Below are 16,432 nucleotides of genomic sequence, written 5' to 3' on the forward strand. Positions count from 1 at the left end.
ATTAGAGCCATAGCAAGAGCATGGTGGTTAGAAGAGCTAGGTAGATTTCTGTGTGTTCAGGGATACAGCCAGTATTGGAGACATATGCCTTTAAGACCTGGAGGGCGGTACTTACAGGCAGTGATGAGGCAGTCATGTGGTTGGGTTTAGAACCAATGAGAAGGCAGAACAGAAAGACTATTTAAACACAGACAAACAGGAAGTAGCTCTCTCTCGGGGAAGTTAGGAGCACTGCAGGAGGTAAGATTTTATCTCTGAGCTCTGACCTCTCAGGCTTTCTCTTTTACATTGGCTCTGTGTTTCTTATTTTAAAAAGACGATTGGTTACATCTACACTAGAGCTCCGGCTGTGTGCTGGCGTTCATTTCCTCAGCTGCCCTTCTAGCCTGTGAAGTGGGACCATCATTCCTACTTCATAGGCAAACGAGGCCTCACCCAGCAAACTAGTGGCGGGAACTTGATCTTTATGGACCCCCTGCTTCCTCCATTGACACTGCTTCCTTGCATGGCAGCTGGCAAGAGCCCATCCCTAATCTTCACCAACCGACACGAGGTGCGAAGAATAGACCTGGTGAAGCGGGACTACTCGCGTCTCATCCCCATGCTCAAGAATGTTGTGGCACTGGACGTGGAAGTAGCTACCAATCGAATATACTGGTGTGACCTTTCCTACCGCAAGATCTATAGGTAAGTGGCACGCACCCTGCAGCCAGGCCATGAGAGGCTTGAGGGAGGGGCTATTTTCAGAGAAGAGGAGGCATGGCCGCTGCTGCCGCCTCTGGGGACAGAGTTGGGCTTGAGAAGGGATACAGAATCACAGTGTCAGTAGAAGTACCAGGACTTCATCAACCTGCACCAGCACAGGCTGAGAGCTGTCGTGGGAAAACACCATTGAGCCCACATCCTAGACTGTGTCTGACCCCTGGTGGCAGAACAGTGAAGTACAGGACAGAGGAGACCTACAAATCAGGCCACTTATCTGTGTTCTGGACCCTGAGGACTCAAGATGACTAAGATCTGACCTCTGCCTGGAGGGTCCCATGTACACTAGTGGACCACCTTCTTTGCAGTCATGAGATTAAGGTAGAAAGGAGACCTCTGACCCAATTTGGTGGTTGGGAAAACTTCCTGGATGGTGGTATCCCAGTGGTCACTGGGATACTCTGATCCCTGGCTGTGACCTCAGCCGTGGACTTTAGCATTTGGGAAACTCCTTGGACAGTTGAGAAAGTTCTCTCCTAGGTCTGTCTCAGATGCCATATCTGGCCTTCTTGGATAACCAGGCATTGGGTAGATACTGAGTCACTGTAGAAAGATGGGGGAGGTGGGGAAGTGGGGAGACAGGAAGACAGAAGCAAACTGCCAAGTGTGATTACTGACAGCTGGATTCCTGCCTCCCACAGCGCACATGTGCATACTGAGTTCATGCCTTACATACACAGAAGCATCTAGAGCCTGTCCAACACGCGTGCCTGGGAAGCAGGGTTTGATGAGAGACTGGGCATGGGGCTGAATGAGGCATCACCCAGACTAACTCACCGGTTAATTTGGGGAGTCTCAGGAATCTGGCTTGGGGTTTTTATCTGCTGTGCTGCTCTTTTATTTGGGACACATAGGAGATCAGAGATTGGGGCTTGAGGGACAGGAATAGAGATGAGCAGTTTGCAACACTCTGAGTAGAGGTACCCACGGGCTAGCTTAAGAGTGCTTTTCAGTCTGGACCTGAAGAGGACTGTAGAGTCTACAGCCAGGACTGTAGAGTCAGAATGATGGAGGGCAGTGGACAGCATGGAAGTGATAACACGGAGAGAGAATGGTGAGGGTGAGCGAGGGAACGGTGGCCTGGAGGCAACAGCATTTGGGAAGCCAAGTCCTGCCACTGGTGCCCACTGTTGGTATAGTCAGTTCTCTGCACTGCACAGCCTTCTGCCGACCTCTTTATCTCACCTCTGCATGTCATAAGCTCCCCCTCAGCTTTCCCTTCCTTTCAAATCCATCCATTCCACGGGTACCACACTGAGCTAACGTGCCCAGCTATGTCCTTGAACTCAGTGACCTGCCTCACCCTTGCCCCGAGAGAAAATCTTTAGCAGTGCACTCACAGCTATCGGGATGTGGTTCTTGCCTGCACTTAGTTCCAGTTTTACATCCTATACGCCAGCTCTACCACAGCAAACACTGCATCACCCCAGAACATGCTTCCTTCTACACTTGCATATACCGGCCTCTTTGTGGGTCTGGCTTCACCTTTTGTGCCCTTGGTGATCTAGTCCTTCAGGACTCAACCACAAGGCTTCTCCCGCTCTGCAGGACTATGCAGTCTCCATTCCCCTGCTGCTGTAGCTCCCACACTGCATTGTATCTGCCTACAAGCTTCCTCCCCCACTCACTGAGCTCCACCAGGCCTGTGTCCCTGCCCTGGTGGCTCAAGGAGTATGTTGAGTGGAGATTAGTCAAGTTCCTCTCAAGCCCACTGCCGTGGCGCAGAGAGAAGACAAAGGGGGAGGGCTGCAGAGGCAGCTCCCCATGGGCCCATGGGTGGAGCATCTGCCCATGGCCAGCCCTGCTTTCTCCTAAGCGCCCACATGGACAAGGCCAGTGTCCCGGACGAGCAGGTGGTCCTCATTGACGAGCAGCTGCACTCTCCCGAGGGCCTGGCGGTGGACTGGGTCCATAAGCACATCTACTGGACCGACTCAGGCAATAAGACCATCTCAGTAGCCACAGTCGATGGCCGCCGCCGATGTACTCTCTTCAGCCGTGAGCTCAGTGAACCCCGAGCCATTGCTGTTGACCCCCTGCGAGGGTGAGTATTCCCGCTCAACTTTCCGTCTCACCAGTATAGGTGTTGTTCTCGTGTGTCTAAGAGCCGTCGAGGGGTCAAGAAGCCTGTGGGCCAGTCAGACATAGGGAAGAAGTCCCGACGGTCCTCATCCTATTCTCCTCCAGCCCAGGTACTGGGCATTAGCCACCAGAGATCTCCCTGGACTCTTGGCTCCTTCACTGTGTCACTGAAGTGGCACATCTTGGAACACTACACACTCCTGGGAGTAGCTCCCGGGGTAGAGGCCCTTTAGGCTTCTGTAGGTGGGCATCTGGCAGCTGCTTAACCTTTTTCAGGGGCAAAGAACTCACGACTTTTCATGGAGACTATTTCATTGTGGGATACCTATCTACCCCATTACACCGAGGAGTTTTTCCTCCTAATTCCAAAGCTGTCCCCCTCTAGCTTTCCCCAGAGGGGGTTACATAAGCCACACACTCAGCACAACCAGGAAGAGCCGAAGACTAAGGTCACCGGGGCTGATCTGCTCCTAGCTCTCACCTCTCCCACCCTTGCTGCTGCTCACTGTGTGGGCTCCCTACCACCAAGGCTGCTTCATTCTGGCCACACCTAGGTGGGGGCTTAGGAATCCTGAACAAAACAATGCCTTCTTCCTCCCTCAGTGGAAATGGTCCTTCTTCCTTTCTTTGGTTGTTAAAAAGAGATAAGGAAACCCTCTTAAATCCTATTGAAAGCAGCCTCATGAAAGAGTGAATCAGTAACAGTGGGCTGTTATGAGCTCTAGTAGAGACGAGGGCCTAGGAGCAGGGACCTGAGTTAGGATGGTCATCTCCTTTCTTCTGTAAATCAGGAGAGGTTTGCAAGGACCCTTCCCACATAGATGCCCCAGGGCTGGGCTCACAGGCTGTTCAGCTGAGACTGGGTAGATTGGGGGTAAGCAGAGCTTCTCCATGCTCTCATGAGATGAAGGTTAAGGTGCCTTAGTTCTAAGATTTGATAGTCCCAAATATTTTAAAGGTTTCCCCATTAAATATAATCCTCAACTATTCAGTGGATCACTGAGCCTTTGTGACTCAGACCACCCCAACTGTCCCAGACAAGAAGCTAAATTTGGGCTCTTCTATCTTTCAGGTTCATGTACTGGTCTGACTGGGGGTTCAAGGCAAAGATTGAGAAATCTGGGCTCAATGGTGCAGACCGGCAGACACTGGTTTCAGACAATATTGAATGGCCCAATGGAATCACCCTGGGTGAGCCTTGCCTGTCTACCTGAGTTGGGAGCCTGCACTAGAACTGATCCTGACAACTGTTAGGAGTCCCGTGGGTCTTGCTTCAGTGTCCCCTTGTGGTGGCCAAGTGGCTTTGTTCCCTCAGGCTAAGTTCCGTGTGGGGCCTGGGAATGTGGGTAGAGAGGAGTGCGGTGGGCAGAGTGCAGCCACAGTCACGGGTGTCTGACCTGACCCCTCCTCCTCAAGACCTGCTGAGCCAGCGTCTCTACTGGGTGGACTCCAAGCTGCACCAGCTATCCAGCATTGACTTCAGCGGCGGCAACAGAAAGATGCTGATTTTCTCCACTGACTTCCTGAGTCACCCTTTTGGGATAGCTGTATTTGAGGTGAGCCCTAAGGGGGTAGGCATAACCCTGCTGGGAATCTGAAACCTAGAAAAGGCTTCTTCAAATAAGATGCTTCTCTGAGACTTGTCCAAAGGGAAACAACAGAACAGGGAAGCCAACTGACATGCTTGTATACACTCTGAGAGCTGCCTACACAGAGGCTCTGCAGCCCTGCCTGCCTGGCAGCCTTTCCTGTGCTCTCTCCCAAAGAGCCTCGTTCAGAGAAGGTCACAGGAAAATTATTCGGCACGGATGCTTCTTCTCCACATCCTTAGCACCTAGCACTCTATGTCATATCAAGGCACCTAACCAAAGGAGGAAGGGGAAGGAATATGTCTTTCCTTAGAATCATTTAGTATATGACACATCCTGAGAGATGCTATGCAGTTCAGCTCAGTTTTGTTGACCTTTGCCGAATCCTGGGGTCATAGAAGTAAATCAGACACTATTCGAGCTCTCAAGACGCTCTCAAGAAGGTAGAGTCAAGAAGTCCATCTGCCTTGACCCTGTCATCCTTTCTACTTGGGAAATAAGAAAGCCAGAACCTACCAGAGTTTCTTACTCTCTTCCAGCTCTTCCCAAAACTAACCCTGCCATCAAGGGAAGGCAGAGTGAGGAGATGATGGCCTGGGGTGGGCAATGCAGTATTTTCTTAGAGCAGCTTCCTTCAGTACTGCTTGAACTTGTGAGCAAAGGATCTCCTCCAAATCTAGCCCCTGCTTCAATTCAAATGTACTGGACATGTATGTGTACTTGAGCGTCTCCCTGGCATGTGTAAAGTACATGTAATGTGCATGTATCTACATAAATGCACCAGAGTAAAAGTGTATGTTCCCGAGTGTAGCTTTATGTGTATACACACTAATAGAGGAACTTCATGAGCATGTCTTTGTGAGTATAGATGGACCTGTGGGGTATATCTGGATCTGTGGACAAGATGCATGGTTGTATCTGTAATTGTGGATTTGCCTACAGATGCATATCCAAGCTTCTATGGACTAACCATATAAACTTATGTGTATCCTCGCAGGAGGCCCAATAGCAGCTACCCCTCAAGAACTTACACGTTCCTTCTGATCTTAGTCCTAAGCCACGGGAATGGTACTAGTTATGGAGATCCAACCTTGGTTTTCTTTGGCTCCAGGAAATCAGCCTAGCTCAGCTGTAGAGTAGATTTGGCCTTCTGGTGAAAGCACAGAATTACCAAATAATCAAAAAGATAGAAGGAAACTAGGAGAGTTAGTGTCATCTTCAGAGGCAGAGTCCTCTGAAAACCTGTGGGTGGGGTAGGTAGCTCTGAGAAGCTGTCTGTTCAGTTCTTCCTGATTTAGGGCTAGGCCCTAAGACTGGGATCATGAGCTGAGATTCTGGGCTCCCTATCCTTTACATCTGTATTCCACAGGACAGGGTATTCTGGACAGATCTGGAGAATGAGGCCATCTTCAGTGCAAATCGGCTCAATGGCCTGGAAATCTCCATCCTGGCTGAGAACCTCAATAACCCACATGACATTGTAATCTTCCATGAGCTGAAGCAGCCAACAGGTAAGTAAACCTTCCCTGGCCCCTGGTGGCCTGCCTGTGTCCTCTCCTGCCATTTGGCAGGCTGTGTCTGCTTCCATTCATGCTATGACCCAGCATCCCCAGGAATACAGTTATCACTCTCGTAGAACATGTTGCCATATCTTGTCTCATTTTGTTCCAGCCTCTGTGTGAAGCAAGGCTAGGAAGAAATGAACACATAAGTTTCCTAGTTTTGTTTGTTATTTTTCTCTTTTTTGTTTGTTTGTTTATTTGGAGCTGAGGACCGAACCCAGGACCTTGCGCTTGCTAAGCAAGTACTCTACCACTGAGCTGAATCCCCAACCCCTTACTTTTCTCATTCAATAATCAAGTGAACTGAAGCTCAGAGAGAGAAAACGATGTTAACAGGAGGAAGAACGAAAACAGAAGCACAGGGCTAGCTGACTGCAAAGTTCCATTGTCGTGACACGCCGCTCACTTCTTGTTCACACTTCTTGCACCCGTTTTGCAGCAATATAGAATAATGTGTCTTGAGGCCTTACAGCGAGCCAGGTGGCTCACTGGGAACAGATGTCGTCCTCTTACTACTAGGTCGTCTCCTCCTCTGTCACTCTAACTGGGGGAGGGGGACAGCAAGGGGCAAGGAGGTAAGTTTGGTGCCTGATTCTAGTTCTAGGAATTTAAAGAAGAAAGAAGTGACTTGAAACATAGAGGAGGAAAAAACAAGACAAAACAGTAAGGGGTGGTAGTTTGGGAGTCAGTCTACCTCAATTTAAATCTGTCTCCACAATTCCTAGGGTTGTGATTTGTACATTTGTTCTCTGAAGTAGGCTTAGCTGTCAGTCAAGAACGTAACACTTAGCTCTCAGAACTGCAGGAACCGAATGAGAGTATGAATAAAGTACCAAGTACTGTGCTGGTAGGTCTGAGCAAGCCCAGTTGGTGGGATCTCATTCTTGGTAGACAAGAGGACCTGGCATGGCCTGTCAGTGTCCCAACACTGTCTGTCTGTCCCTCCCCCGCCATCAGCTGCAGATGCCTGTGAACTGAGCGCCCAGCCCAATGGCGGCTGTGAATACCTGTGCCTTCCTGCTCCTCACATCTCCAGCCACTCTCCCAAGTACACGTGTGCCTGTCCTGACACGATGTGGCTGGGCCCAGACATGAAGAGATGCTACCGAGGTTGGTGACAGACATTGCCCTTGGCTTCTGGTTTTCCTCCATCTTCCCTGGTTGCTTGGTACATTTGCATATTCCTCTTTTTTAACCCTCCTTGAACGCTTGAGTTCCTGGGAGCCTTCTAAGGCTCTCCCATCTCCCAGAAAAGTACACATATGCATAAAGTATTTTAAATTCAACTTTCAGGAAGTTTCTGGAATCCCCTGAAAACTTCAAGTTAATGGGGCTGGAGAAGGCTCAGTGGTTGAGAGCATCTGTTGCTCTTGCAGAGGACCCGGGTTCAGTTCCTAGCACCCCTATGGTGGCTCATGGCCATCCTAAACTCCAGTTCCAGGGAGCAGGGGGTCCAATCCTGATGCCTTCTTCTGACCTCTGAGGGCACCAGGCAAGCACATGGTACACAGGCAAAACACCCATAGATATAAAATAAATCTTTTTAAAAAGAAAGAAAATCTCGAGTTATAAGCTCTCTATCTCCACATCTCCACTGACTGTTTCTACACAGATGGCTGTGCTTGCCTGTTTCTTAGCGAGACCTAGCACACTGCACAGAAGCCCTTGCAGTACGACTGTAACTAATGGTGGGATAGCACTTCATCCTCATAAACAGGGTTGATTTCCCATCTCCATATAGAGCCAAGGCCTTTGGCTTGATCATTCAGTCTGTTGCATCATTTATAATGTCCAGGTTCAGCTGTTGAATGTGAAGAATGTAAACCTAATGAGGTAACTCTATATTAGGATAAAATGCTTACAGATCTGTATGGTTTCTGCTTCCTCTAGTCTTTTACAGAGGCCTCCTCCACACTTACTTCTACAGCACTGTTTCACTGACTCATCAGATCAAAGTCAAGTGCTAGGATTCAGGACTCAGCTGAAGAGAAGATCATGGCCCATTCAGGGGGATGAGGGAAAGGTTCACAAAAGTGGTACCTGAGCTAAACCCAGAGGATGAGTCCCTTCATGTAACTCATAGCAGCAATAATTTAGGCACGAAAGCAACAAACTGCTCTGTCTAAGTGACCTCCCTGGTCTTCCCCCTCTAGCACCTCAGTCTACCTCAACTACAACGTTAGCCTCTGCTATGACAAGGACAGTACCTGCCACCACAAGAGCTCCTGGGACAACCATCCATGACCCCATCTACCAGAACCACAGTACAGAGACACCAAGCCGGACAGCTGCTGTCCCACACTCAGTTAGTGTCCCCAGGGCTCCCAGCATCAGCCCGTCTACCCTAAGCCCTGCAACCAGCGACCACTCCCAACACTGTAAGGAAACTGCCTCTGCATGTTTTCATGACGTGGGGGAGTCCTGTGGAAGCTAGGATGAAGGTTGGGGGTGGCTGTGAAGAGAGATCTTAGCAGAACTAAGTAATGCCCACCTCCTAGGAGGAAGCAAGGGAGGGAGGAAAGGGCCATTCTGGGATTGAGGAAAATGGGTGCCCATAACTTTGAAAGGGCCTGGAGGCAAATATTCATTCCATCTCTGAGCCTCAGTTTCTTCCCCTAAAAGAAGCAAATAATAAGCTACCCCCTACTTGCTTCTTAAGATGCTCAGGAGAGGCAAAGGAGCCTGGTACGGTAGTGTACATCTTTAATTTCAGCACACAGGAGACAGGCAGGTGCATTTCTGAGAGTTTTAGGCCAGCCTGGTCTACGTAGAGAGTTCCAGGCCAGCCAAGGCAACATGGTAAGACCCCTGCCTCAAGAAGGGGTGGGGCAAAATAGGCATTGTAAATGGAAGTGCCTGCTGCCTAGGTGTATGTTAATGTTTCATGAGTTCCTGAGGTGGGTGTCAACAAGTTTGGAAAGCTCTAATCTGAGCTTCCATCAGTCTTGGTGAGTCTCCTAGACAGTAACATCCATAACTCTGATCTGCTTGTGCCTGTTTCCAAACCCTGGGATAAATTTATTAAGCTCACCATCTCTTAAATCATTGGAAGCAGTAATTGTCTCCGTTGGAACTGTTCTATCTCATTAACCAGAAAATACCCTTGTAATTACTAGGGGGAATTCTTTTTAAAGGCTAAACCATCCCTCACATTTTTTCCATACATGACTGGCCCAGAATCCAAGCAACCTGCTAACACCCTTCAGATCAGGGCTGTTTTGCCAGCAGAAGCTGGATTCTAAGAATAGCGTATTCACCCTGGTGTTTGCAGAGGAGGTGAAACTCCATTTCCTCTCATCTGGGGCAGGGCTCGGAGCCGTCCTCACAGGCCTCAGGAAGTTCTAGCACATCACAGCAAGAAGACAGCAGTGCTTCCGATTAGTTTGTTTGGCTTATTTTTCTCTTTTTCCTTTCCTTTTTTTTTTTTTGGTGTGTGTGTGTGTGTATGCATGTACATGTTCATGTGTATGGGTGCACATGTGCATGTACATGCAAAGGCCAGAGATCAACTTTGAGGGTCTTCTCAATAGTTCTCCATCTTAATTCTTGAAGCAGAGTCTCTCGTAGAACCTGGAACTCACTGACTGAGCTAAACTGGCTGGCCAGCAAGCTTCAGGTTTCCTCCCGTCTCTCCTCAGTGTGGGACTACGGGCACATGCTGCCCCCCAGGCTTTACACAGACTAGGGAGGGAGCATTATTCACATCCTCATTCTTACATGGCAAGCACCTAACAAGGGAGCCATCTCTGCAGCCCCTCCAGTTAGCTCTGTAAGCAGCACAGCTCTCTGATTGGTCAGATTTGCCTGAGGTGACTTGGAGAAATAGATTGAGGGATGGGTTTGGGGACATTGCCAGGAGCACTCATCACCTTATGTGAAGCAAATATGGCTAGATGTTAGGTTTCATGCCTCAGAGGGCTCTCACGGGATCCCATGGGATAATGCTGTACAGATGTCACAGGGAAGACGGTCGTGAGTTATCAAAGGAATTCAATTAAATACAGTCGGTTTTCAAGCACCCTTCAGTTTAAGAGTGTGCTTTTCTGTGCCTTTATCAATGACAACAAGAACATCTATTTAGAGATAGGGTCTCACTATGTAGCCTAGCCTAGTCTGAACTTGAGGTCTTCTTTCCTTACCATCCTGAGTGGTGGGTTATATGCATGCACCACCATGCCTGGCTAATATACCTTTTTAAATTTAGCCCTTATAACAACTCCTAACCCCCTCACTACCCTCTTGAATTAGGCAAGGCCAGCTAGACATTGTGCTGAGTATCTTATATGAATCACCTCATTTAAACTTTAAATGTATTCTGAAGAGGTAGAAAATATTTTAAGATAAATATAATGCACATTATATGTCTCATATTATATTAACTTTCATAGTATCACATAGCTAATGAGTAACAGACATAAAATCTGACCCCGGGAAGCCTGACCCAGAAGCCTATGCTCCTGTTTACAGTCTACTACAGTCTAGTGTATCTCATTTTAATCTGTTAAGAAAACAAGCTGGAAATGCAAATAACAGGCAGACCACCAAAACCAGTGGAGGCAATGTACTGGATTTTGTTTGAAAAGACAGCTGACCCTATCAGCAACAAGGAGACCTAGGCACTCACCTGCCATGCACAGCCCCCAGCTTCCTACCATCCTGATGTTAGGGAAAGAGTATAGGGCTTGAGTCGTGAGTCTTGAGTTCAAGTCCTAACTCTGCATTTATCAAAATTTAGTTTGCCATATGTGAAATAGAAATAACCTCTGTCCTGTCTGCCTCAGGAATTCTGATGAAATGTAGTAAGACTGACTTATTACATAGTAGCTGGGATCGTCATTTTAGCGTGAGGACAGAAGAGGGTGGATGGTTCTTACAGCTTGGGGCTAGTACGGGCTTGGATTCCCAGCGGCAGAGCATCACTCTGGAAATGTTGGTGTTTTACAGATGGGAACGAAGGCAGCCAGATGGGCTCAACAGTCACCGCTGCTGTCATTGGGATCATCGTGCCCATAGGTGAGTGTGGCCCCAGTCCACGGAGGGCAAAGGACTCTTTGCCCGAGCTTTGGGGAAGGCAGTAGAGGGATAAAGAACTGCATGCTGCCTGGTTCAGTTTGGGTTCTTGTGTGGCACACAGTACTCTCCAGCTTCTGGCCCTGTGTGAACATCCAGGTGCATCTCCCTGCCTGCCTCTTCACACCCCACACTTGCACCATGTAAAGACCAAATAAGTGCTCCCTGGGGACCCAGCTGGTGTCTCTTGCTCACCACTCACCCAAGTTCCTAGCAATGGCTGGCACATGATAGGGAATTCTATGATTGTTAACTCATGAGCCAAACTGTTTGCCATTTCTTGAATAAATAATCCTGTCTTGTTTTCTTTCTCTTTGCTTTTCAATAAACATTTATCAAGCAGCTACTATGTGCCAAACTCTAGTAAGGAAAGGGAAGGTAGTGAAAGGACATGCAAGACACGGTCCTGTCCAAAAGTCTGTGGTCTAGCAGGGTAACTCGGTGGGTCCAAGCACTTGCCGCCAAGGCTGACTACCTGAGTTCTACCCCGGACGTCACATGGTGAAGGGAGAGCTGGTTCCTGCAGTCTGTCCTCTGATCTCCACACACCCACCTTGTATGCACTGCCCCCCCCACTACTTAAATAAGTGTAATTTTAAAAGGCAGCAGTCTTATCCAAGGGACACATGTAACACAGGTAAGTTCATTAGGACATGACAAATCATAAGAGTAAAGCTATGTTACTGAGTTGAGTGGGGATGCCAAGGAATCACCTGGTCTCGAAGGGAAGAGGACAGGCAAAGTTTCCCACTAGAAATACTCCTTGAGCTGGGTTGGTCAAATGAAAAAGAATCAAGAGCAGCCCAAGTAGTGCAGACAGCATGAGCAAAGCCAGGAGTTGGGGAGGCATGGGGAGAGTTAGGGAGGTTGAACTAGGAGTTCAGAATGGCAGAGCAGTCCTGATTAAGACTCAGAACCTGGGGCTGACTCATTTTCTCCCACTCCGATATTCATGTGTCCTGTGTATACATTCTCTCATGCCTGCCTCATGTCTTAGCAGTATTTTTGAGTTGGATTACCCATTCTTAGGTTTATCTCCTACCTTAAGGTTACTATTGCTGTGATGAAACACCATGATCAAAGCAACTTGGGGAAGAAAGGGTTTATTTGGCTTATGCTTCCACATCATAGTTCATCATGGAAGGAAATCAGGGCAGGAACTCAAGCAGGTCAGGATCCTGGAGGCAGGAGCTGATGCAAAGACCATGGAGGAGTGCTGCTTACTGGCTTGCTCCTCATGGCTTGCTCAGCCTGCTTTCTTATAGAACTCAGGACCACCAGCCCAGGGATGGCCCCATCCACAATGGGCTGGGCCCTCCCCCATCAATCATTAATTAAGAAAAATGCCCTACAGATTTGCCTACAGCCCGATCTTATGGAGGAATTTTTTTCCCCCTGAGACAGGGTTTCTCTGTGTATCCCTGGCTATTCTGAAACTCACTCTGTAGACCAGGCTGGCCTCAAACTCAGAGATGTGCCTGCTTCTGCCTCCCGAGTGCTGGGGCTAAAAGAGTGTGCCACCACTGCCCGGCTAGAGGCATTTTCTTAATTGAGGGTCCCTCCTTTCATATGACTCTAGCTTGTGTCAAGTTGACATAAAACTAGCCAGCACATCTCCCGTACGGACTTTGTCCTTTTATAAGTCACACACAGTAGATACTAAAGCATGGTATATATAATGTGCTATAACAGAGGTATGACAGATACATAGGTATGATATAACAGTATCTTGATATTCCTGTGGAGGAAATAGGGAGTCCCAGAGTGGAAGTGATGGTTCTAGAGAAGACAGAATTTGAATTGGTCTTGAAAGGGCTCAACACAAAAGATGGCGGAGAGACTACTGTTCTAGTTTGTTTTGAGTGACCCTGTTCCTGCCATCTATGTGGCTTTCTGCTTGCTACAACCCTCCCGCCCCAGAAAGAATCAGTATTTAAATGTCTACTAATCTAAAGGGGAAAAGAAGAGTATTATTTCTACAAGAAGTAAAGTTAGGTTTTCATAAGTCTCCTGGCCATTTATTTGCATGTAATTCTGTATGAATTGCCTACTCACAGTCTCATTTTTTTTCCTTTTGGTTATCTTATTTGTAGAAATACACAATAAATATTAAAACCACAATAATATATAAACAAATATTTTCTCCTAGTCTGACACTTGATTTTAAATTTGCTCATGGTATCTTTCATAAATTTACATTTTTAAAGTACCAGATCTGTTAATCTTTTGTTTTGTGAGTTCTGGATTTTCTGTCTTGCTTAGAAAGGCCCATTTCATTCTGAATTATTAAAATGTCTCCTAATATTTTCTTCTATTTAAATTCATGTCTATACATGCTAGCCTGTGTGGTTCCCTTCACCTATTATCTGTCTAGACCCATAGACCAGCAATACTTTATGATATGTGATTCTTGTAAACATTTTCTTAGATGTTCTCATGTGACTTCTCTTCTAAATGAACTTTAGAATAATTGTGCCACTTTGTAAAATGTATGATAGGGTTTTTATTGAACATACTTTGGTATATACATTTATGTAAGGGGAATTTTCATTTTCACAGTATCAGACTTCCCCATCTAGGACCTGACATCTCGATTTAAGCCTTCATGCCTGTCCTTTAGCAGAACTTGATAGATCATATCACATTTGCCTACTTCTTGTTAGCTTGCCCCAGGTATTTCATAACTTTTATTGGGTCATTATGAATGTGCTTATTATTCCATGGCATTTTCTAATTGGTTATTTATTTGGGGAATTATGTTTGTTTGGATGGATTTTTTTTTTTTTTTGAGACAGGGTTGCAGAGACTCTGTAAGCCAGACTTGTCTGAGCTCACTGTGTAGTCCAGACTGTCCTCAAATTCATGATAATTGTCCTGTCTCAGTCTCCTGAGTGCTGGAATTGTAGGTATGAGCTACCACATGTGGTATTCTAATGTGTTACTGCTTACTAAAAAGAAAGCTATTGATTTTTTAGTACTGATTCTCAATGAACTCAATTATTTCTAAGTCTTTTTACCTGCTTCTCTAACACTAAGTTTTCCTCATTGCTATCTTTAACTATGGTATTTTTACTCAGACAGAAACCCCTCTGCAGCATCCTAAATAGTTTCTACTGATATGCTCAGCACCACTACTTACGTTGGTGGGCACAGTCTTGGAAACTCCCTTCCTGTAGGTCACTCAGGGTTCCCTCTGTACATGGCCATTGAGTTCTTGCCCATTCCCATCATCTTGATCTAACTCTTTGATTGCATTCCTGCCAGTTCTAGAAGACCTGTCCCTCAAGCTGGAATCAAGCATATGTTCCTTCGTAGGCCTTGGCCCTCAAAATACAGGACACCCTTTCCTTTGTTCTCTCTGGCCAAGGGACAGAATGTGCTGGGCCTTGACTTCGCCATCGGTCCAACAAGGACTAAGCTGCTTAGTGTTTTTACCTTGCTCTGAAGTCTTCAACTCAAACCTATGTTGCCCTTCTATATCCCCTTCTAGAGGCACTCTTCATCTGACGGAGCCTTAGCTTTGGGAAGACATGCAATTTTGAGGAAGAGTGACTCTCTCCCTCTTTTTTGAGGGAGAGTTCCAGAAAAGCAGTAGCATTAGGGTACAGGTGTAAGCAGACGTTTTTCAGCCGTTTACCATGTGCCACCGAGCACCTCCTCAGAGCTAGGCATGGGTACAGAGAGAGGTAATTAAGCACACCCTGGGCTGGAGAGATGGCCCAGTGGTTAAGAGTGCTTGCTGCTCTTCTAAAAGAGTGGAGTTTATCTCCCACCATCCATGTCAGGTGGCTCACAACCAACCGTAAGAGCAGTTATCAGATGCCTTTTCCTGGTCACAGGAAATATGCATATGTATACACTCGCACACATACATACATACATACATACACATAAAAAATAATAAAAATCAATCTTTTTTTTAAGTTAGAACAGCCCTCAAAGGCTCACTCCAATTGAGAGAACAGATGTTTAGAAAAAAGGAAGACACCTATGGGAGCAGCAGAGTCTTTCCAGAGCAGTTGGGAAAGACTTAATTCATATTTGAGCTGGATCTCAAAAGATGAACAATTAATAAAGGGACGCAGTGATGGGAAGACATTCAAGCAGGAGAAAATGAGCATACAGAAACAGTGCTGGGAAGCAAAGGGTAGCAAAGTTGGAGAGGCGGCAAGATCTGTGTCGATGCTGGGCCAGAGATCCTGGTTGTTCAGTGTGCTGTGTCCTTCCCTCCAGTGGTAATAGCCCTGCTGTGTATGAGTGGGTACCTGATCTGGAGAAACTGGAAGCGGAAGAACACCAAGAGCATGAATTTTGACAACCCAGTATACAGGAAAACAACAGAAGAAGAGGATGAAGACGAGCTTCATATAGGGAGGACTGCTCAGATTGGCCATGTCTATCCTGCAGTAAGTATTCCTCAGTAGGAGAGCTCCTTCCCTCCCTTCTGTCCTCTCACCCTATCCCTCCCTTCCACCCTCCCTCCTCCCTTCCACCCTCCCTCCTCCCTTCGTCCCTTCCTTTCACCTTATCAAGAACCTGCCACGCATCAGGCACTGTGCTGGCTCTGGGAGAACACAGACTTACTGAAGCAGGTGATGGGGGCAGAATATCAGGGCCACCTTTTACCTAGAGGCTCTTCCTGCCAGTTAAGAAGCCAAATGTCTTCCTGCAGAAGGGCAACTGGCTATTTAATCTATACATATATGAATTCCAACAAACTCTGAATGCCAGTTAAATGCCAAACCCCACATTAGACATCAAGTGTTCAGAATTAATAAAAGAATGCATTGCTTCCCAAGTAACTGGGGGTTGGGGGTGGGAGTTAGAGATGCTAAGTGTCATGGTGGAAGTTGAATCTACCCTTCTAGGAAGACTTTCTAGGCTTGCTTTCTTCTCCCACACTCTCCTGGCTGGGCCTCTCCATCCACAAACCACTTACTTTTGCTTAGTGGTTAACCTACTAGACCCTGAGTTCTCTGAAAGCAGGATCTGATGTGGTTAGTCTGTTTTCCTGGGCTAAGCATAGCACAGCTGGCTTCTAACAAATAATGAATGAATGAATGAATGAATGAATGAATGAATGAACGAACGAACGGTATGGAAGCACAGAAAGGGAGCTGCTAATTCTGTCTGGGGAACCGGGTTACATAACAACTCACAGTAACAGATGAACTGTCTTTAAAAATAGCAGTTTTTAGGTAAGGAAGATGGAAATGACATTCCAGACAGAATCGGATGCAAAGGCTTAGAGAGCGTGGCCTGTTGGGGAACAAGGATTGTGAGGTGGTTTAGGACAGGTGTCACTGTTGTACAGCAGAGTCAGGGGGCTGAGTATGACCTCAAAGGTCATCCAGTCCATCCCCCTGT

General features: G+C 47.1%; 1 protein-coding gene across 24 annotated transcripts in view; it reads left to right on the forward strand.

The window, feature by feature from the left end:
• Lrp8 (LDL receptor related protein 8) overlaps positions 1-16,432 on the forward strand; it is a 76,740-nt gene that overhangs the window by 53,555 nt on the left and 6,753 nt on the right. For all 24 annotated transcript variants that reach the window (XM_076564686.1, XM_076564668.1, XM_076564664.1 and 21 more), the window contains 9 exons: positions 513-687; positions 2,579-2,806; positions 3,917-4,035; positions 4,261-4,400; positions 5,803-5,944; positions 6,953-7,105; positions 8,149-8,373; positions 10,940-11,008; positions 15,299-15,471. In XM_076564686.1, the coding sequence (XP_076420801.1) occupies positions 513-687; positions 2,579-2,806; positions 3,917-4,035; positions 4,261-4,400; positions 5,803-5,944; positions 6,953-7,105; positions 8,149-8,373; positions 10,940-11,008; positions 15,299-15,471 (1,424 nt within the window). The remainder of the gene's footprint in view (positions 1-512; positions 688-2,578; positions 2,807-3,916; positions 4,036-4,260; positions 4,401-5,802; positions 5,945-6,952; positions 7,106-8,148; positions 8,374-10,939; positions 11,009-15,298; positions 15,472-16,432) is intronic.

The sequence above is a fragment of the Peromyscus maniculatus genome, chromosome 2 (genome assembly GCF_049852395.1).
Source record: "Peromyscus maniculatus bairdii isolate BWxNUB_F1_BW_parent chromosome 2, HU_Pman_BW_mat_3.1, whole genome shotgun sequence".
NCBI classification, from domain to species: Eukaryota; Metazoa; Chordata; class Mammalia; order Rodentia; family Cricetidae; genus Peromyscus; species Peromyscus maniculatus.